The following is a 21,667-nucleotide window of genomic DNA, read 5'->3' on the forward strand; positions in this document are numbered from 1 at the left end:
AGCCCGCTGACGACGCTGTGCCTGCAGACGGGCCGGGGCATGCGGCTGGTGCGCGACCACTGCGACCTGTACACCACGGCGGGCCAGATGGTGTCCCCCGAGTGCGACCACCGGGTGGAGTTTCACTTCAACGCCATGCTGGACGCCGTGGCCCAGTGGCGCCTCGGGGAGACCAAGGACGCCTGCCTCTTCGGTGGGTCTGGCTGGCTACGCCTGTGTGCGTGTAGTCACCAGGCTAGCCGCCCCTACGGTCTACATTATCGCTTGTTTGCTGTTAAAGCGGTTGGCACTAATAGCGTGTCTTCTTTCCTCTTTGGGGAGCTTTTATAAGAGTCAAGGGACGCTGGTCACAGCACCTTGCCCCCTCTGTGAAGCCTAGATGCAAAATCGCCTCTTTTTGGCTCACAGTCTTGCTTGCCTTTGCTTGCACTGGCACATTTTTTCTCAGGGGTGTCTAGCTTGCCATCGCCTAAACTGTGCCAAGAGAATTCATGTGGTTGCGGTTGTCGTGTGACCGCAAACGGAATGTGTGAACAAAGGCGCTGGCCTTGGCCGAGTGGTAGCCAGTGCAAAGGCTGTGTTGCACTTTGCACTGGTTGAGCAGAGTGTCTGTTTACAAGCCACAGAGGGAAATGGCCAAGTAGCCTAGAGGAACTCTTGTGACATAATCTAAATTTATTAAACTCGACACAGCTTGTTAGGTCTGCTGTGCTTTTCTTTTCTGTTTTCTTTCTCCTCTGTTGTGCAGTGTACGTGTGCTTATGGTGAACCTGTTTGCTTTCTTTGCAGACAAGTTGATGGATATGCATCAGGGGTTCATTGAAGAGACAAGTCTGACATTCAGTGAGGTAAGCCGCGTTCTCAATTTTTCTTTCCATTTTTCCCCCCCTTTTCTTTATAACACTTGACTTTGCAAAGGAAGGCTTACCGCAGCAAAGACAAGGATGAGAGACGAGCTCCTGCTGCCACTTGCCGTAGGTGTGATAAACCTACAGTTGTGAAACAACTTGCCTTGCAAGTTTTGCTCAAGTCAGGCTTATTCTTAGGACAGTTCTGCTCAAAGCACACTTAGGACAGAGGCGTTGCACCGCTAGTGCCTCTGTCCTATTAAAACCATTTTTTTCCATGGCGTTTAAACCTAATTCTGCTTGGCGCTTGTTCTTGGCACTTAAAGTTGTAAACATAGTTCACCTCGATTATTTGAATACAAACCATCAGGTTTCCATTTGGTCTGATTCACATTGGTGTCGAGAATGCACTGATGTGATAGCTGCGCCGATTGCGCCTAACTGCGCTGAGAGGTCAATCCTGCTAAATCCTGCTACAAGGACTCTGATTTCGAGCAATCTGCGCCAATCTTGCGCCAAAGCTTCGTTTTGCCGAGCTTCCGCGATGTGGCGTGCTCTTTACGCCACGAGCGTTGAAAATGAGCACGCTGCACATGCCACAGGCGCACTGACACTGACACAGAACACCCATATGTGCGCTGCGCGCGGCACAGCCGGCGGCGGCTTCGGCCGCGAAGTGGCGTGGGGATCTCAAGCGACTGCGTCTAACAGCTCTCTAAAATGCTGCTCAAGGCACACACGAAGTTGCTTGTGTGGTAAAGGAACTTATAATTGGGGCGAAAACGGTACTATAAACCATCATCCGCGCCGCTAGTGAAAGCACCTATGCAATATCTGCCATGGTAGTAAGCCTAAACATCTGTCTGAGCCAGCTGGCTGTCTCGACCGCTTCGAAACTTCCGCCATGAGGCGCGCGCCTCCCCATTGGGCCAACTCGTCAAGTTTTTCCCACTGTCGCGCGCATCGCGCGTTAGTTTCTTGCTGAGGTAGGTGCCGCGGGCGCAATATCGTCACTGCGGGCGTGAAAATATAACGCTTGCAATGCCGAGGCGCACGAATCGCGTGTAAAAACGCGCCATGCGGTTCACGCTTTACTATCTACTTTGCAATAAAGCTTGGCAAGTTAGCACAGGACCGGGATAATTGGAGATTAATGCGAGGGGCCTTTGCCCTGCAGTGGGCGCAGATAGGCTGGTGATGATGATGATGAAAGCTTGGCAGGAGTTCACGTGACTAACTCCGAGGGTCGAGATGGAGAGGGCATTGCAAGGGTAGCTTGCGGGAAAGGGGAAAGGGACGAAAGTTCAAGATGGCTTAATTGGGAATTGGCTGTAAGCCGGTTCATTGAACAGTTTTGAGCTTCGAAGAAAGTGATCTTGCCTGACTCAACATGTCGTTTAGGAGGAACGCTACAGGAACGCTTCAGGAAAGCATTTTATGATAAAACTTCCTTTGCAAAGCTACTCGTCGTGAAAAATGTGGTCGACATTTTCATTTTTTGTCTTCATTTGTATTCGTTGCAAATAAGTTAGCCGTTGGTGCACCTACTCAATGATCATCATAGGTGACCCTCTTTCACAAGCTGGGCGGGCGCTTCATGAAGACAGTCTTATCGCTCAAAAAAGCAGAGAGTTCAAAAGCAAACCTAGTCCCCTGCGAATTGGAAAGCCAGTGTAGAAGTCGAGAGAGAACATGTAGCATGCTAGGGAACCCGGAGAGAAAGACATTTAGGCTGGACGCTAGAAGCTTTTGCATAAAATGCACTGTCGCGTGTCACTGTGTTTCGTTCATTATGGTTTTACGAAACGTTCTGTAGCCTACCGATTGGAATGCTACCCCGATGGTCATTTTTTAAATAAAACTTCAAGTTCTCTTATCATCTGTTAGCTCATGCAGTGAATGCATGTACACACTCGCACGAACTCTTTCGGTGATTAAGTCTTGAGGCATTTCATAATCACTGCTAAAAGACATTTGTGCGGCAGAAACACGTCTGCACCGAAGGCATTTTACTTGTTTAAGGGGAGACGCGGGCCTTAGAATCCCAAAATTTGGCCAAAAAATCGGTTTTTCGAAATTGTCATTTTCGGATTTGCAAAATATTCAGACTCAGGAGTACGTATTTGAGCCATAATATCAATTCAGAGCACCGACGACCGCTAAAATTGGCCAAGATTCGACGTGAAAATAGCATCTTTTCGACGACTCGCCGCTCGGGTTCTACGCGCGCCACGGCGTCCATCTTGGTCTCATTCGAAAGTGCGTCTTTTCGTTTTCAATTCCCCGCCACAACCGCTCTGTTTCTTCCGTTGGTTGCGAGTAAAATCGGGGTAGAAAAGAGACGGAACGCGCCGCCCAATTGGCTACTGACTGCGCGTGACCGCAGGGCGCAACCTCATTGGCTGGGCGCCGCGGGTCGTCTGCTCGGCACTCTCATCGCAGTGCAACGGCTCATGTATTCGTCTATGCGAGGACCGGCAAAAGCCCCGCATGGCGTAAAAATAAAGTAAATATGTCTATCGATAACTGAAAGGAAGAACTAGCAGTATTAAAAGCGCCTGGAGTACGATTTTCTGCGTGTCTGACGACGACTTATTGCGAGAACGGCGCCGAGACGGAGGTAGGCTTAGTGCCCCCGCGGGCTGCCGAGACGATAGCGTTAGCGATATGATTACGCGGGCGGGTGCACTAAGGTGCGTCTATCTTTCGATCAGCAGCAAATAGAAAGAAAAGAAATGATAAAGTGGAGGATGCCGCATGCCGACGTCGCAAGGGAAGTGTGTACATTCTGTTATCAACGATGCCGCGGCGGGTCGACCCGCACTCCGGCGCGCGCTTCCTCGTCGGCAGGTTACCATATAAATGAGTGATTTGGGACGTATAAATGCTCCCACTGAGCACAATGTGCGTTGGTGACGTGATATACGAGTAGGTTAAACTGAAAACGTAATATCCCACCTAGCCAAGCGCATGCACGTTACAGAACAGTGGGGTCCATTCCGTTACCAGCCCCTTCACTGCAACTCATTTCACGCGATGTAAATCCGATTTTATTGCTACAAATGAAGCAGTAACATAACAGAATGAACGTTTACAACTGTGGTGCACGATCGGCACCTCAGCCTTGGTCGCCAAAAAGTGACGGCGCGCTGCCAACAGCGTAAAAATTGAAGCAACGTTCTGGCTTTGCTTTTGTTCAGTTTTTCTGCCAAGTGCCATCTGTATACAGAGGATTTCATAATTTTCCCATCAACTGATTTCAGCATACTTGGTATGCTCATGTTGAGCGAAAAGCGAACTACACTCTAAATTGTTTCTTTTTTTCATATGCTCAATAGATAAAACTTTCACTTGTAGTAAAACTTCAACTGCGATTTTCTCAGCTTCCCTTTTTTTGCATATGTGCCTAGCCTTACAGAGATTTTCAGGTTTTTTTTTTTTTCTAAGGATTTCTAAAAGGTTACACCGTTGAATTCGGGATGAAATGAACTGCATGCTGAAGCTATTTTAATTGGCTCAATGTGCCTCAAATAAATGGTGTAAGTAATAATTAGACCTCGTTAAGTTTTCAGAAAACTGTACTTGGCATAATTAGACTAATTCTATCCAATCAACTATCTTTACAGGAATATAAATAGCTTCAGCATGCATGGCAGGTCTTAAGCTACACATCCATACCATTTATTTTTAAAATTTTTGAATAAAAAGCCCCTTTACGGCCCGTAAGAAATTACTTAATTAGGCTCCAGTATTTTTTTCATAACTCAAAAAGCACTTATGCCACATGAAAACTAATTACATATTTGCAATGAGGAAAACAAAACACATATGCACAGTGATTTTCATTATCATAGACCAATTAATAAAAAAGTTCATTTCAAGACCCACGTCTCCCCTTAAAAGGGCCCCTGAGATGGGGGTTTTTGGGGGGTCGATGGTATCGGAGCGCAACGGCTATTTCTTGAACTAATCGTGACGTGTTTGTGCGCTCTTGATTTAATCAATTTTTTACGAGCGTAAAAACATCAGAAAGCTACAAAAAACATCTTTTGTGTGTGGGTGCTTTTACACAGTCACACATATTTGTTTTATACCGGAGTGTAACGCACTTACACACCGGGCCAAACCGGGCTTGACGCTCCTCCGTTCTCGGCGGAAGGATACAGTGAGCGCAGGAGCAACGACGCTTGCAGCCAGCGTGATCGCTCAGCGCTCCGTGTCTGGTGTTAGTATCATCAGTTTTCTTTGCATTTGCTTTCTTGGACGCTGTACCCGAAAGGATTCTTTGCACCATCTGTGTTTCGAGCGTAGCCTCGACGTTTCAGAGGTAACGAACGGCGCGCCAAGGGAGCGCCGCGCCGACGACGAAGGAGCAGCTCCGCACGCAGCGCTTGGACGACGCCGGGCACTGCTCGTGATCACGAGGCGCACGCTCAAGTGCGCTCACGCGGGCTGAATAAATCAGTTCAAGCCCAAACGCTGTCGCAGCTGATTCTCTGCGGCGGTCGCGACAAGGGCAAGAGCATGCGCATCCCGTAACGACAACTCCTGCCAAAGAGTTTCATTTCATTGCTTCCCATCAAGTCATGATCGCAGAAAGTGTGGTTTGCTGCACCGGCCTTCTGAATGAACCTGTTGCCTAGTGTCCTTGGCGCGCTTTACCGTTTACCGTGTTAAATGAAGCAAGAGTAGCCGTTTGCCGCTGAAAACGAAAGGATTGCACTCTGCGGTTTCTGCATTCCGGCTTACCGGCTCTGCCGAGTAGCGACATCTGGCAAATTTGTCGCAAAGCAAATAACACAAACGTTTGTTGCCCAGAACTGTTCGCTTACGCTTGAAATGGCTTGAATCTTAGACGTCTTAGATTGAACTCTCACAATACAATAATTTTTTTTTAAAAGAGCCGTATACCGTATTTACTCGCGTAATCCTCGCACTCGCGTAATCCTCGCACCCCTAATGTGAGCCACCAAAACTTGGATTTTTTGGTTCCTCGCATAATCCTCGCACCCCCAACTTTGCAGCGGCGAAAGTTGCCCGCTCGCGAAACCCGCATGGTGCACGCACTCTCCAACGCGCGCCCTCCCCCGCCGCCTCTCCGTTCGGCGGAGAGCGCTGTGTACCCAAGGCCATCCAGGCGCCCTAACACGCTACTCGCACTGTACTTGAGCCGGTTTCGCGTGCGCGCAACTAGACTAGTCGCCATGGGGAAGAGCGCCAGCTACACTGCCGCTTTCAAATTGAAAGCGATAGAGTACGCGATCGAACACGGCAACCGCGCCGCAGGCAGGCACTTCGGTGTCACCGACTTCTACGTGCGTTACTGTCGAGCTTCACAAGTAGGGCACGCACATGACGACGAGATAGGGCGCGCGCCAGAAAGCAAAGGCGGCAATTTCATGATCGCTGATCGACGGAATACTGTTTACGTTGTAAATTATAAAATAAAAAGAAATAGCTGCTGTTGGCAACACTGAGCTTACATATACAAAAAACGACCGCTAGATTTAGCGGGATTGGCAGAAGGCAAATTGACAACACTGTGCACCGCATTTTTTTTCCCCGCATAATTCTCGCACCCCTAACTTCGCATTGACTTTTCCGAAAAAAAAGTGCGAGGATTATGCGAGTAAATACGGTACTTCTACTGTAGAGCTTAAAAAATCGAAAACATGACGTTGACGCCGCCATCTAGTGGGAATAATTAGGACCAAGTATTGCATTAACCAGAATTCTCGCCACCGCTAAATATTTCGATATAAAATGAGTAAGATATATTGTAATGATTCCGCAGTTACCTATATTACCTTGCCCAAGACGATTTTGAAAGCATAAAAGAGCTATGCTAGTTCATAAAGGCATCTGAACCATTGGAAGCGTGGGAAGCTGGAGTAGGGGCGGAAATTTTGCTCGCTCATTCGAAAAAAAATTGTCATTTGTCGTGCTACTGATCATCATTTAGCAAGAATGTAGTAAACAACATCAACTAAAATTGCTTGCATGAAGCGCAGAGCACAGCGAATTTGCTGTGCCGTAAAGTTCCGGAAGAACGCCCACCCAAATTTAAGTACAGTGATATCAAGTGAAAAATACGAGATGGGCGAAATTTCGGGTCAAGCGCGGAAAGGACGAATAAGTGACCGCATCTACACATGAAGAGATGATTCGGGTTTGTTTTGTTCACTCATCGGCACTAAAGCCACGGATTTTACGGGGTGGGCGCGCGTCTTTCAGTAAATTGAATATTTCACCCGTAAAAGGGGGTGGGCGATATGTTTCGGGGGAGGGCGTTCACTCGGAACTTTCCGGTAATCTAATCAAAACGCGAGCGTACATTTCACCGGCGCAGGGGGCTCGCTACTACAGTCGGTAGAAATTCTAGCCTCTGTATCGCTATGTAGCGACGGTAAAAATAAGTTACCGTTAACGGAAACTTTCGCGCATGCAAGGTCGACTTCCGCAATCACCAGTATCTCCTGCTCAAAGTCCGTAAAGACTGCAAACGTAGCTTAAAAAAAAAAAAAGGACGTCGTCGTCTCATGTGCGACCCACTCGCTGAAGTAACCATGGTAACGACGACGCTCTAAACCAAACCGCCGCCGTCAAAAATCGCGGACATTCCGGCGGCCAACCATGAAATGAGTGCTTCGCCTCGGACGAGGTCGGACTATGTCGTCATCGCAAGCCGCCGAGCCCACAAATAGTTCTGTCTCGTCGGGGTAATAACTTCTGTTAGCGTGAGCGAATATGCTTACTATTTTTGGACTTGTTTCTACAAGAACTATGGAGTAGATTTCTGACACAAACAAAAACACTTTGAAATCCATCTCAGGCCCCCTTTAAACATTTCTGTGTGCCCAGGATGCTGCTCTTGGGGCTCGTCTCGCTTGTTTTGCTCCCCTTCTAGCAAAATTTCTCAAATCATAATGCTCGTTGTGGCTGCTCCAAAAGCTGATTTTGCTGCTCCAAAAGCTGCTCCAAAATTATTCGACCCAATCACATCACTGAGAATGTAATTTCGAGAAGTGCTGGATATTGTTAGTCCAAGAGCAATGAGTGCTGACAAATCATTGCTCCTTGGGATCATTGTCATTGGTCATGTGGGGAGCACGCTACGTTTATCAACGTCTTGAAGAAAGATTACGAGGGGAGTGTAAATTTGAACCTCAGTACAACGAACCTCAACTATATGAAACTTGTCATTGAACAAATTTTTTATTTCCCTAAAGGCGTCCCGAAAGGCATTTTGGGCACACTAAATGAACAGGCGCAATTGTTAGGTTGGGTGGTCAACAACATCTGTGCCAAGTATAAGTTTTTTACGTGCAGCAAAGTTTGTCACCCCTTTCCTGCGTGAAGATACAAGCGATGCCGTACATGTACGTCATTGACCGTTTTGAAAGTGTTTGCCGATGCCGTACATGTACGGCCGTGACCCTCAAAGGGTTAAAATGTCTCTTTGAGATGCCGCCGGCAGGAATACCACAACACTGCAAAACAAGGCGCCCCACCGTTGGGGCGACATGTGAAATGGTGAATTTTGGCTTAACTGTGTGTGGCATGTGAAAGAGAACAAGACTCATATGATCGTCCCTGTGTGGCTGATAAAACATTCCTAACCAATGCATTTATGATCACACCCGCCACGGTGGTTCAGTGGCTAAGGCGTTGTGCTGCTGAGCACGAGGTCACGGGTTCGATTCCCGGCTGCGGCAGCCACTTTTCTGATTGAGGCAAAAAGCGAAAACGCCCGTGTGTACGAGATTTCGGCGTACATTAAAGATCCCCAGGTGGTCTAAATTAACCCGTAGCCCTCCACTGCGGCGCGCCTCATCGCCTGCGTTGCGGCGGCGCGTTATACCCTACAATCAATCAATCAAATAAATCATTCATGATCATGAGTTCTCTACCACTTAAACTCAACCACCTCAATGTGCAGTCAGCGGAGCGCGAAACCAGAAATGGTTGGAGACGTCACCTCTGAGGAGCAAAGCATCATAGGAGGGAATGATAGCATGCCGTCAACAGCAAGGAGAATGGGGAGAAGGGAGAAAAACGCACTGTGGCGATAATAATGTGCGGTTTAATTTCTCAGTTAACACATCATTTTAACAAAATTCTTGAAGGAGGTGATTACTTTCTTTGTTTAGTTATGTGTACACTCTTTGCCAAAATTCTCTAGGCCAATCCTAAGCCTTCTGGACCTCAAAGGAATCAGAGAATTAGCTTTACCTTTGAAAGTGACAAAATTATTTTATGACGGTAAGAAAGAAAGGTGTTTTCTCTATCTTTCCGGCATAAAACGTTTCACCCTCACGCAGGGCGTAAACTTGTGCTTTTTTTTTTTCCGGCCTGTGCACCTACGGCATGGCCTTGAAAGTTTTGAATAAGACTGTACATCCATGTATCAGCGTAGGGTATTTTGGATCCCTGTAAAGTTTCCCCCCTTTGAAAGCTTTTCCTTTTTCTATACTTTAACGAAGTATCTTTCTACCGCACTCTTCATTTAGCGAGGTCCTCTCGCATTGCACGTGTCAGAAGTGTTCTTCAGAAGCAGTCAGTGTACGCTATGTAGGTAAGGTGTATTTACGTGGACAAATGAGGAAGTCTGCGCTAATAGCAGGAGCTTCAAAGGTTTCGGGAGCAGAGGAAGGGTATGGCTGGCCTGCAAAAAGAGTTTTAGGGTTAACATGGCATCAGATGTTTAGTGGCCGTTTTCATCAGCGTCATGGGTAGAAATTTCTAGCACATTTCTTGTCCATGATATCAGCTCCTTTCTTACATATGGAACAGTCCCGTTCTTGAGAGCAGTGACACGCTGCCTGCGTCACTTCGGGATCCATTCTAAGCATACTCTTGTGAGCCAAGACTAGGTCTCAGTCCAAACAATACTTTCAGTCTGCTGTATTGGCTGCCAAAACTGTGTGTTGCTGAAAAACCCCTGGTTGCTTGGCTTTAGAGAGTCTTGCACTCCTGTGCTTCTGAAGCTCTCTTTGCACACAGTGATTTCATTTGTGGGAAGCTCAGTCTTCTTAATAGTGCTCAGTTTCTATTTTGCAACCTGCTTTCGGGCTAGTGGAGGAGGAGGAATAAACGTCTTTTTATAAAGCCCTGGGAAAGAGTCCTCGTTCCAGGACCCCTTGAGACCATCCAGCTTCTTGGGCTCTCCTCACCAGTGAATGAGCTTTTGGTTTAGAGTTTGAGCTTTTTACATTTTGTGTCTAATTGATTGATTGTAGTGTTTAACGCGCCGACGCAACGCAGGCGATGAGGCGCGCCATAGTGGAGGGCTCCGGATTAATTTTGACCACCTGGGGATCTTTAACGTGCGCCGAAATCTCGTACACACGGGCGTTTTTGCTTTTCGCCTCCATCAGAAAAGCGGCCGCCGCGGCCGGGAATCGAACCCACGACCTCGTGCTCAGCAGCGCAACGCCTTAGCCACTGAGCCACCGCGGCGGGTGTTTTTTTTTTGTGTCTATATACCGCGCATGATGCCAGGGTGTAAGGTCTGTGCAAACAATGCTTCGTGTACAAAGTTTCAAAACAAAGCGAGTAGTTTCAAGTTGGGGTGAGTGCCTTTCGCCAGTATGAAAGGTGAAGTTTACAATTTCTCTCTTATGCATCAGTAACTACCGTATGTATTCGATTATGAGGCGGTCACGATTGTAAGGAGAGGGTGAGGTTTGGATAGTCAAAAGAAAAAGAATTTCCACATATATATATATATTGTTAGCTTTAAATATAAGGCGGGGTATGAGTTTAAGACTACGGATTTCAGAAAAAAACCACCTTATAATCGAATAAATAACGGTAGTTTGCTGGGGAAAAAAGGCTCACGAAGAAACCATTGTAATATTTTTTTTTTGCTCTCAAACAAGCGTAATTCTGCTGCTTCCGGCTTTATTGGTGGTATTGTGTTGTGTGTGGAGGAGCTACAGTTGACTGACCACGCACCCGCCCCGTGTTCTGCTTGACGCGTCGTCCCTTCCTCTTTTGCCTCCCCCCGTGTGATGCGACAACGGTGCAGGAGGAGCAGAACGTGCTGCAGTTCCACGTGGGCAACCTGGAGTACGCGTGCGGGGCCCCCCTGCGGGAGGTGTCGGCCCTGCAGTGGGACCAGAACGAGCGCTTCCCCCAGTTCAGCGGACAGCACGCCCTCGTGCCCGACGGCTTCGCCTGCCTCCTGCGGGCGCTCGCCGAGGGCCTCGACGTGCGCTACAACCACCGGGTGAGGGGGCACCTCCTTCCCTCCTTCAGACGTGGTGGGGGAGGGGGGGCTTGGGAAGAGATTACGGGCACACACACCACATACTCTTTGAAGTACCCTAGTAATGTCTCCACCAGGGGCGGTATTCTCGTGTTTGCCCGTTTTGAAAATGTCCGTTCTATTGCAACGTACTTCCAGAGTTGGCGGGCTGTTGGGTTGGCTTTTGCACAACTGTTCTTGTAAACACAGTTTAAACGACTAAACCTATTTTAAACGATCTTTTATGCGTTTATTGTTCCGCCAGCGAACCAACAAGTCGTAGAAAAATCGTCTGCTCCGGGAAGCCGCGGCTCTACGCGCTGGCTCCGCCATGCTTGCATGGTGTCATATCCAAGTGTTCGCTTTTAGCCAATCAAGCCTTGCTCACAATGGACACTCTGAAACAGACACAATACGGACAAAACATGAGAATACCGCCCCAGAAAGGCACGCTAGAAGTAAGCATACAAGTAGAGCGGTGCAGTCTGCCAAAACGTGTGATTGGCATTCAACTGATCTCTCTGCTTTCTGGCACTGCCATTACCACCCATCAGCATGAGCAGAGGGCGCTGGTGGCAGTAATTTGGCAGGGTGTGGTGATGATCGTGCAAGGGGATGAAAAATTCAAATTCTTGATGGATAATGGGGGAAGGGAATAGAGGAACAACTCAGGAACACTAGCGCTTGTCCTGTGTTCTCTCTTCATCCCATTCTCTCGGGGACTGAGGGATGTTCCACAACCATTACCAGCTTTCTCGTAGGGACACATTGACCAGGAAGTGAGCATTACGGCAATGTGAGCTTTACGTGAGTAAATACGGCATACTGAGAGTTAGGAAGCAGCACTTAGCGTTCCGTTGTGGAAGAATTCCAACGGACCCTCTGCAGTGGCTCAGTGGCTAGGGTATTGGGCTGCAGAGCCCAAGTTTTCAGGTTCTATCTTGGCCGCAGTGGCCGCATTTCTGATGGGCAGAAAAACAAAAACGCCCGTGCGCTGAGATTTCAGTGCACGTTAAACAACCCCAGGGGTTTCAAATGAATCCAGCGCCTCCCACCACAACGTGCCGCACATCCTAAATATAGCCTCAACGCTTCACACCCTACATCATGTGCCTGCGAATGTGATGCTGATTCTACTGGTGACTCCGCTCTTGGTCAGCACAAGCAGGTGACTCTGTTGGCAGTAAGTTTTGGGGGGTGCGGTGGTTATGCGAGCAAAAATAAAAGAATTTCTGACTTTCCATGGCTGATGAGGGAGGGTGCAAGCATTGTGTGAGTAAATGCAGTACACCAAAAGTCAAACGGAGCCCCCCGCGTGAAGCAGCATCCCGTTCTGGAAGGATTCCAACAGGAGGCGCCTGCCCTGACGGCCCCGTTTCCGTTGCGCAGGTGACCGCCATCGACTACGACCCGGAGGAGGGCGGCCACGAAGGAGGCGTGCGGGTGTTTGCCAAGTGCAGCACGGAGGAGAAGCTGCTGGCGGACTTTGTGCTGGTCACGGTTCCGCTGGCGCTGCTTGCAGCGCCGCGAGATCCACTTCTCCCCGCCCCTGCCCCAGAACAAGCTGGACGCCCTGCAGCAGCTCGGCGCAGGCATCATCGAGAAGGTACTGTGCCGTCTCACCCACTTGGAGAATCCTGCCCAAACAGCCGCTTGTGCTCCGGAAGGGAGCTTCCCTTGGAATCACCCTCTCCTTCATAGTGTCTAGTTTTAACGTGAGATCATAACAGTTTCGTGAACGTGGAAAAATCAATTGTTTTGGGATGTTCCTCTTTTTTTTTTGGGGGGGGGGGGGGGGGGGGGGCATAGAAAATGACTGATGCTGAAGTGTCAGATACGACATGGTAGAGAAAGAATAGGGCTTTCTAACAGTAATAATTTCAAACAACAGATTTATTACAAATTTTATTTTAAAAATATCAAAACAAAAAAGTAACAAAAATAAAAAATATTGATGATAACCTCAATGCTACTTTGCATACTGTAGACATAAAAATAATGTGAAATATACACCTTGAAGATTACATGCTTATTGGATAATACTGCAAATAGGCGCAGTGTAAGTACACAAGTTATTTATATACAAAACTATAAATATAAACAACGAACAGCCGCGCGCTGGTCTGGAATGCTGCGCCAAGGTCAACTCCGGGCCGTTTTCGTAAAGGAAACTTGGCTATCTGTGCACATGGCGCCAAGTGGTCTCACTTGAACGAAGTCGACACCCTGCAGATGGGAGCTGTGGCCTTTAGAACAGGGCCGTATATGTTTACAAAAACGTGTGCCCATGATAGAGTGACTGGAAAAGAAAGTGAAACTCAGCGGTGCACACCTGTTGATGGTCCGGGGGCGACTCGACGCACTTTTGCTGTCCATACTAAAGTCTGACGAATTGAAGTCGTCTTCTGTGTCTGTGCTGCTACCATCGTGCTCAAATTCAAGTTCAGATACATCGGAATCAGTCGAAGTTTGCCGCTTTTGCGAAGCGGCAGCAAGCAGCGGCAACTCCGTGTGAGCTCGTCTCCCCGTCGGTGAAGGACATTTAAAAATCCCCCCTGCGGTGCAAAAACTAAACTCAAAAGCGAAACTGATAAAATACTTCCTCCTTTACCATTTGGATGGCATTAGTGGTCCAGAAGCGCTCGGAGAGCGCCAAAATTTGAACTTGTATTCATTGATAGCGTACTATCAATGGGAATAGGCGCGGTAACGATAGTGTTAAGTGCCCCATTGTGCGAGAAACTGCCGTTGGCGTTGTCCAGTACAGAAAATGGCCACAGCTTTGAGGAGTTAATGATGTTGATGGTTGTGTGGCATGCCGTCCAGTCAGGTAGCGTAATACACAGGTCCTTGACCAGGTCAAAAAAGAGAAAAAGGACACTTCAGGAGCACTATAACTCCCTTGTTCACTATGCATTGTTAGGAACTTGTCCTGGCTCACTTGTCTTCTGTCCACTCCAAAGCGCTGCCCCGTCTCGGAGGGAGGTTTGGCGGTCGCTTTGCTGCCAGTGCTGCTTTGTTCTCACATTTTCAAAAAAAAAAAAAACCTTTTGGCCTTCATACGAGTGAGTACGCCAGTCTCGCATGAGCTGTTCACAACACTTGCTGTACCCTGAGAGCTACATGGAATGAAGCCCCGCAGCGGAGTTTGTCACTCACCCACGTGCTACCTTCTTTTCTTTTGTGAATTTTGCCTGCGGGCGTGACAAGCAGTCCTCCTTGCTCCCTCCTCCTCCTCCCCCCCATTCCCCGACAGGTGGCCCTGAAGTTCTCGCAGCCGTTCTGGTCCGGCCAGGTGACGTCGGCCGACTTCTTCGGCCACGTGCCGGCCTCGCCCGAGCAGCGGGGCCTCTTTAGTGTCTTCTTTGACCTCAGTCCCCGGGTACAGGTGAAAAAGGTGGGTGCCACATGGTTCCCACGATAGTTGGCAATCTACAGTTCAATAGCCGGTGTCGGCTGGTCAGTGACAAGGACAGGGCAAGGGAGACTAGTCTTCCGAATGTACTTTGCTCGTTTAAAAATGTTTAAAATCAGGCTGAAAAACTTCTGTGCTTCAGGTGTGCACTCAAAAATCATGGACAGAGTATACTTTTCACACTTCTCGGGGCCTTTCTAAGCATTCTGCTGTGAACTTCGTGTGTGTGTGTGTGGTGTGTGTGTGTGTTATATGCATGAGCGTACCGTAAAAACCCGCGTATAATACGGACCTGCGTATAATACGAGGTGTAATTCGGGGACATCAAAATCAGAAAAAAAATTTTCATCCGCATATAATGCGAGGTAAAGAGCACAGAAAACATTTATTTGCACTGCAGTTACCGTTCAGTCATTGTCAGTTTTCGCTGGCACTGTCTCCCGACGTCCGTTCAGTCATCGTCAGGTTCGCTGCCGCTGTCTCCTGAAGTCGCCTTGTCGGAAATGTCTTCCCACAGAAAGTGGTCCTCAGTGCCATCAAGGGCGTTCGAGATGCCGCATTTCTTAAAAGAGCGACTGACGAGCTCCTCTGGGATGCTGGCCCACGCATCCGCGATCCAGCCACAAAGCACCGCCGGAGAAGCCCGCGTCAGCCATCCGGTAGCTGTCACTTACGGGTCTCCTGACCTCATCCACTCTTAGTAGCAGGACCTGATGCAGTCTTTGAAAGGCTTGTTGATGCAAATGTCTAGCTGGGATGTCATTCCTCCTGGAATGACAATGAGTTAAGTGCGGGGTTCGCGCAACAACTTCTTCATGGAATCGGCCAGGTGGCAGCGAAAGGCATCCAACACGAGCACTGACGGGAGCCCCCAACAGTGCTCCAGGCCGCCGACACCACACAGACTTTATCCAGTCAAGCACCAGTTGCTTTCTCCACCCGCGAATGCTACCTTCGGTGACGCCGAACTGCCGTCCTGCGGCGCAATTCCTGATGGTCTCGGCACTTTTCTTTTAATTGCAGCCGAATACTGCCTTCATGCACCCGACATCGTGATAGACTTGCGGTGAACGTGCCGATCCTTCGCGTGGTCAAAACAATCAAAATGGCGCCGGCTGAGAGAACTTAGAGAAGCAGCAGCCAGCTAACGCCACCGCAAGACATCGCACCCTCCGCTGAAACCGAAACCGAAAGTGCAAAGTTTCGGCTGAAAACTTTGGGATCCACATATAATACGAGGCACAAATTTTACATAGTAAAATTTGGAAAAAAACCTCGTATTATACGCGGGTTTTTACGGTATATTGTGTGCCCAAGGTGTCGCATTGTGCCCTCTGCCTTTCATCTCACTTTGGCAGTTGTTCTGTTTGCTGCTGGACCACAGCTCACTCATTCAGATTCATTTACTTGTGAGCAGTTTTATTCTCTATTGTTACCTATGGTGTCAATGCAGACTATGGTGTGTCAGCAGACCGACATAAGGCGGGTAGGAAGTGGCTCCTTAATAAGCCATCCTACTCTCCTGGGCGTGGTTGCATTGCAGAACCCGACTTATGTGCTCATGACGTACGTGAGCGGGGATGCCATCAAGCTGATCGCGGACAAGACAGACGACCAGGTGGTCCACATGTGCATGCAGGTTCTGCGAGGGATCTTCCGAGATCAGGTCAGTGCACCCTTTTTCGGCTGATCGTGCGTGGGGTGAGGTGTCAGTTACTGGTTGTGGGAACTGCCCTTGGCTGAATGCTGCGAGCAGCGTACAAAACACCTGTGCAATAATCTATGTCCCAGTGCATGTTGAAGAAAATGCTCTTCGTTTTACGGTCAGCAAGAACAGAGAAGACTACAAGGGAAAACATGTTGTCACGTGTTTTGTTGTTGCATCACATGCCAGGCAAGAAATTAAAAGGCACTGGTCCTGAGCACTAAAGTTTTGCAAAAAGAAAAAATTTGATTTTCTGCAAAACGTTTTATTTATTTTATTTATTTTTTCTAATATAATCACAAGTCTATCAAACCCCTCTATGGGCCTAAGTGAAGATACCTGAAAAATGTTAGTGCTGTGTCAAGTATTTGCTGCTCAAGCTGTCACACACTAAAATCGTTTTAATGCCAGTTTTTATTTTTTTATTTTTTCAATGTTCTAGCCTTTTGTGTTCTATGTTCTGGCTTATGTTCTAGAAACAGCACAACATGTTAATAACTCAAAAACCTAAAACACAAAGGTGAAAACTGAGTGCATTTGCGCTGAGCATGGTAAAATGCACTGGTTTGCAAAAAGCTCAACCTTTTGGTTCAAGAATAAAAGTGCCCAATGTTTCAGATGTGGATTCTGTCAGATGACCAGATAACGTGGACATTCTTCACTAGAGCTGTCCAGTAACGTAGCTGTCCTTTTTTTGGTAGGCGGGCTTATACTTTTAGACCACTCAATATGCGGGCATTTTTGCAGCCCCGTGGGGTCTGAAAAATCGGTCGACGACTCTGACAGAAATAGCCCCAAGACCAGGGTCTCCTGTAAAAGGTGTAATGTACACTGTTGTTGTGGAAAGCCAGAGATAGAAGACCAGCCCAGTCGAGAGCAAGAGTTGAAGTGCTTATTTAGTGACGTTAGAAAGTTGTGGTGGGCCTAGGTAGATGGGGCCAGCTGGAGCACTCTGGATAAATGGCGGAACTTCCGGTAGATGGTGGTATACGGAGAGTGGCGAGATGCATGTTAATACACATGCATAACATAAGGCACACAGAAAATAATTTATCTGAGCTTTAATTGGGGCTCCATTCTGCAGTTTTCTCACCTAATTCATTATAAATTGAGTATTTTGTGGAAATCGAGGGCCTTAGTTAATTTGCAGTCTGCGGGCTACAGCTTTGCCGTGCGGCGTTTGTGGCCACAACACCAGCTACCATAGTGATGGCACGTCAGTTTGCAATGTGCTTTCATGCTGTCGAAGCCACTGAAATTTTTATTTTCGCCTGTTTTGTATTTCATGTCAACTTTTTGTACATTCACGCTCAGGCTGTGTTAGCAAGTTTTTTGCAAACATGTTAGCAACGTTCTAAATTTTAGCTGTTGACTTGCCAGTTTGTCACAATAGCCGACATCAGTGGGCCGTCAATGAGTATGGTGCAAGGAGAACAGCCATTTCAAATGCACTTTTCTAGTTTAAAATTGTTTGAAATTGGCCGGAAAGACTTCTGTGCTTTAAGTACGCACTTTGAAATTATGTGCAAAATATACTTTCCAGGCATTTCAAGGCACCTTTTAATTAAGCACTTGCTCTTGACGTGTGTGTGCATGCTCATGAGAAAGGGCGTGTGTGTTATGTGTGTGCATGCATGAGTGCACACTTTTCAAAAGGTTGGCGTGCCCCAAGGTGACGTCTTGTGCCCTGTGCTCTTCGTCTCAATGCAGAAGGTTCCGGATCCGGTGGGCTTCCTGGTGACGCACTGGCGGGACAGCCCGTATGCGCGCATGGTGTACAGTTACGTGCGGTGCGGAGGCACAGGTGATGCGTACAGCACGCTTGCCGAGCCCCTGGCCGACCGAGTGTTCTTTGCTGGAGAGGTGGGTGCACTGACATGCCTGATAATGTTTTGATGCGATTTGCTGCAGAGGACATCGGTGCCACTCATTTTGCTGCTAGACTGGGAAGGGATGTTACGTGTACGAATTTGGTAACTTGTGCTATGCCGTAGTAGAACATGCCACACGGAGAGACCAACACACAAAGCGTTTTACGAATGTGTTTTGTGTCAAGATGCTGTTAGCATTTAATCACAGTGGCAGCGTTGCAAACTTGACCAGTCACTCTCACTGTTACAAGCCTCTCTCTCTCTCTCTCTCTCTCTCTCTCTCTCTCTCTCTCTCTCTCTCTCTCTCTCTCTCTCTCTCTCTCTCTCTCTCTCTCTCTCTCTCTCTCTCTCTCTCTCTCTCTCCCCTTCGTCTTCTTCTTCTTTTTTTTTATTTATTATTATTATTTTAGGGGCCGAGATTGCAGTCAGTAAAACGCAAAACCCAGGAAAATCAACAAGTTAACCAGATGCCTGTGCCACACACTCGTGTTCACCGCCCTATGAGCAGACGTTCTTTTCAGAATTGTTAGAGCTTTCTCGGACGGACTTCATTCTTCAGCACTGCAGTCATTAAATTGCATGCACTGAAATCAGTTATCAGATCGACTGCGCCAGTCACATGGCACACAAAGTTGAGACGAGAAGCAGGAATTTGTGGTTTGTCCACATTGAGCTCGTGATGGAAATACTCTACCAGTGCAGTGGTCCCTGAAAAAGAAAAAGCCAGCTCCCTGACCTCAGTATTTCACTGGCAGCTGGATCCTTCGCTTTTGTGTCCTTGAAGGCCTTCACCAATGTCTGCAAGACAGACTGACATGCATGAAAAATTCCAATCTGAGATTTTTGCTCGATGCTTTCCTTTGCCAGGACAAGTGATAGAACGAGATGGCTTTGGAATTTTGTGGTGCTTCGACCTTAGTGGCTGGTAAAAGAAGCTTTTGAAAGCTTCTTTGAATGTCCTACCATTGGGGCACCTGGCACAGCAACACCCAGTGAAGATATGCCATGTCCTCGTAAATCTTTTTCCATTTGTAGAGGTATTCTGTTCCGTAGAGGTCGTGTACAATGCCAAAGAACTCATCTTCCTTAAGGTTGCCCATTTGAAGGAGCTCGTGTAGACGGTGCCTGTCGTCAAGCGTAAAAACTCGTCATTTCCAAGCATTGTTACCTGGACCTTTACAAACATGGCCCCCATTTCGTTGTGCAGTCGTTGAGGTGTGCTTTGATCAGTGCTGAGCATTCTTCTTGCGCGAGAAAATATCAGCGAATACCCGGAAACATTTCCCAAATGTGTCCTGTGTGCTGGCCCTAGCAAATGGGGAACCCATTTGCCTTCACCAAAGCTCTGGTGTGTTCCATGCACGTAGCCTGGTGGAATTCTTTCAGCTGCTCAAACCTTTGTTTGCATAACATGAAGCGCTCCATGTCGAAGGGCAGGCAATGTATCACTGAGCGAAGACAGTGGCTCACAGTGCAGGTACGGCGAGTGATGCCGACAACATCCCTGCCAACGGTTATTTTGGAGCTTCCCTCTTTGCCTGTTGTTGTGCCCTAATCTTCTCACACGACCTAAGTTTGTGTTCATTTGTTCACGGTACTTCTCAATACCTGTACAGAGATACGGTGTCTGGGATTTAGGTGTTTCGCCAGGGAGGTAGGAAAGCTGGAGCAGTTTAGTTTCTACTCTGGTTTCAATACTGAAGTACTTCGCTAGCGCAAGAAACAACTTTTGGTACTTTCTATCAGATTGAGGTTTTAAGTGCAATGCACTTCTTAAGCGACCCTGAACCTGCGTCCACCGGCGATGTCCGCATCACATACCCACGTGGGGGATTGGCCAGGAATCTCCTCGTCTTCCTTGGCAACGGGGGAGATGGGCGCGCGCTGCCTGGCCGCTGACATGGCACATACCCACGTGGGGGATTGGCCAGGAATCGGGCGTGAGAAGGGCTAATGCACCCGCTTAAATGCATCTTTCTTTCTTTGTAGTTGTGTGTGTGTGTGTGATCTCTCTTTCGCGAACATTACCGAACCGCGCAAATTCAACTCGTGCATTCGCACTTTCACATTCTTCCCCTCGGGGAAATGCGGGGAATTTTTTAGATATTCGCACAGTCATAGTATAAAGAACAATCTCATTTTGATTTCTTCACTGTGGGTCTCAGTCTCCTGACAACTTGCATACGAAAGGGGCACAGGCCATACATACTTGCAAAGTAAGTGCAACAGTCATTTGTTTTGACATCATTGTTGCTTCAAACCTCCTACATATACGATGAAACAAAGTGCTTTGCTGCCATTTGGATAAGCTCTGTGGATATTGCTAGAGGAGTGTTAGGGAGACTAGGGAAACTTGTGAATGGGAAATGGGGGGGAAGTAATGTTTGAAATGACGGCTTGTGAACCACCAGACTGGCCTCTCCATACCCAGGGCACAAGCCGGATGTTCCCACAGACGGTGAGCGGGGCATACATGAGCGGCCTCCGCGAAGCCTGGAACATCCTGCGCCGTCTGCCGCTGGGCCACGAACCCGACCTGCTGCTAGACGTCTGAACGGCTGCTGCTTAGAAGACGGCTTCGGAGCCGGCTACGACGTCTCTCGCCGTCACAACTTCCAGGCCCCCCCCCCCCCTGTGTCTTTCGTGAGGGGTGGAGTGGGCTCTTCTGGGACGTAGCGCTTCAGTTCATCTTCCCGGGGGTTAGCTTGGTGCGTACCACAAAGCGCGGAACTGTGATTGTGTGTCGTGAAAGCGAAACGCGAGTATGCCTGAAAGCTGGGCTCTGAATGTGTAAGGCTTCGACAAACTCCTCAGTGTCCATAATGCGTCCAGACCCTCGCCCCCTTCTCTTTGGCTTCATGTCAACAACTTAGCGCATTACGAGCGACGACCATTGCGAAAAAATCACAATGGCCGAATTTGTCGGGAGAGCTTTTAATCTTACTTTGTGTGAGCTGAAACCCCCGAAATCTTCTGTCGCTTATTTGGAGTTGTGGCAACTCTCTTGTGTGTGCGGCGACGCCGTTTCTGTTGGTGTCGAGAGCTGAGATAGGCTTTTTGAATTGAAAGGGAGAAAAGGGAAAATGTAAGATGGTGTCGTGATTTTGGCAGTTGTGTGCCAAAGAAGAAATGCAGCCGCAGTTAGTGCAGCCCAAACTTTGAGCAGGGAACGTACAGTGCAAAACGGTTGCAGAAAAAGAATGATGTATATTAATCCCCAGCCCAGGTACGAATTATTGATCGTAGTTGTATACACGTTACATGCTAATTTTTTAAAATTTGAATTCGTTTGTTTTTCGATAATGAATCCGTCTAGTTTCAGCTTGGTGTAATTAGATTGTGTGCGTATATAAATGTGCAGTTACTGGTTGGATATTTGAAGCATGGTATGTAGCAGCGAGAACAGCACCAAATTTGCCGAGTAATGGTGATTAAGGGGGGACACTGGTCTTAAAACAACTTCTTTTATTTTCAAGTAAACTCTGTGAAACTTGTCAGTCTTGCTGCTTTTTTCCCACTGATTTCAAATATGCCAGTATTTTTTCAGTTGGTCAATTAGTTCCCAAGATAATTAGAGAT

The 21,667-nt window shown here is 47.9% G+C and overlaps 1 protein-coding gene across 1 annotated transcript in view; it reads left to right on the top strand.

Moving 5' to 3' along the window:
* LOC144175859 (lysine-specific histone demethylase 2-like) overlaps positions 1–21,289 on the top strand; it is a 46,380-nt gene extending 25,091 nt beyond the window's left edge. Inside the window, 9 exon segments of the mRNA XM_077704881.1 lie at positions 3–193; positions 790–848; positions 10,879–11,079; positions 12,487–12,612; positions 12,614–12,703; positions 14,354–14,494; positions 16,056–16,178; positions 17,928–18,080; positions 20,520–21,289. Of these exon segments, the coding sequence (XP_077561007.1) occupies positions 3–193; positions 790–848; positions 10,879–11,079; positions 12,487–12,612; positions 12,614–12,703; positions 14,354–14,494; positions 16,056–16,178; positions 17,928–18,080; positions 20,520–20,642 (1,207 nt within the window). The 3' untranslated portion in view covers positions 20,643–21,289.
* Positions 21,290–21,667: the final 378 nt, after the last annotated feature.

Source organism: Haemaphysalis longicornis, unplaced genomic scaffold (assembly GCF_048455015.1).
Source record: "Haemaphysalis longicornis isolate Haplotype H1 unplaced genomic scaffold, Haemaphysalis longicornis Haplotype H1 scaffold_3, whole genome shotgun sequence".
Lineage (NCBI taxonomy): Eukaryota > Metazoa > Arthropoda > Arachnida > Ixodida > Ixodidae > Haemaphysalis > Haemaphysalis longicornis.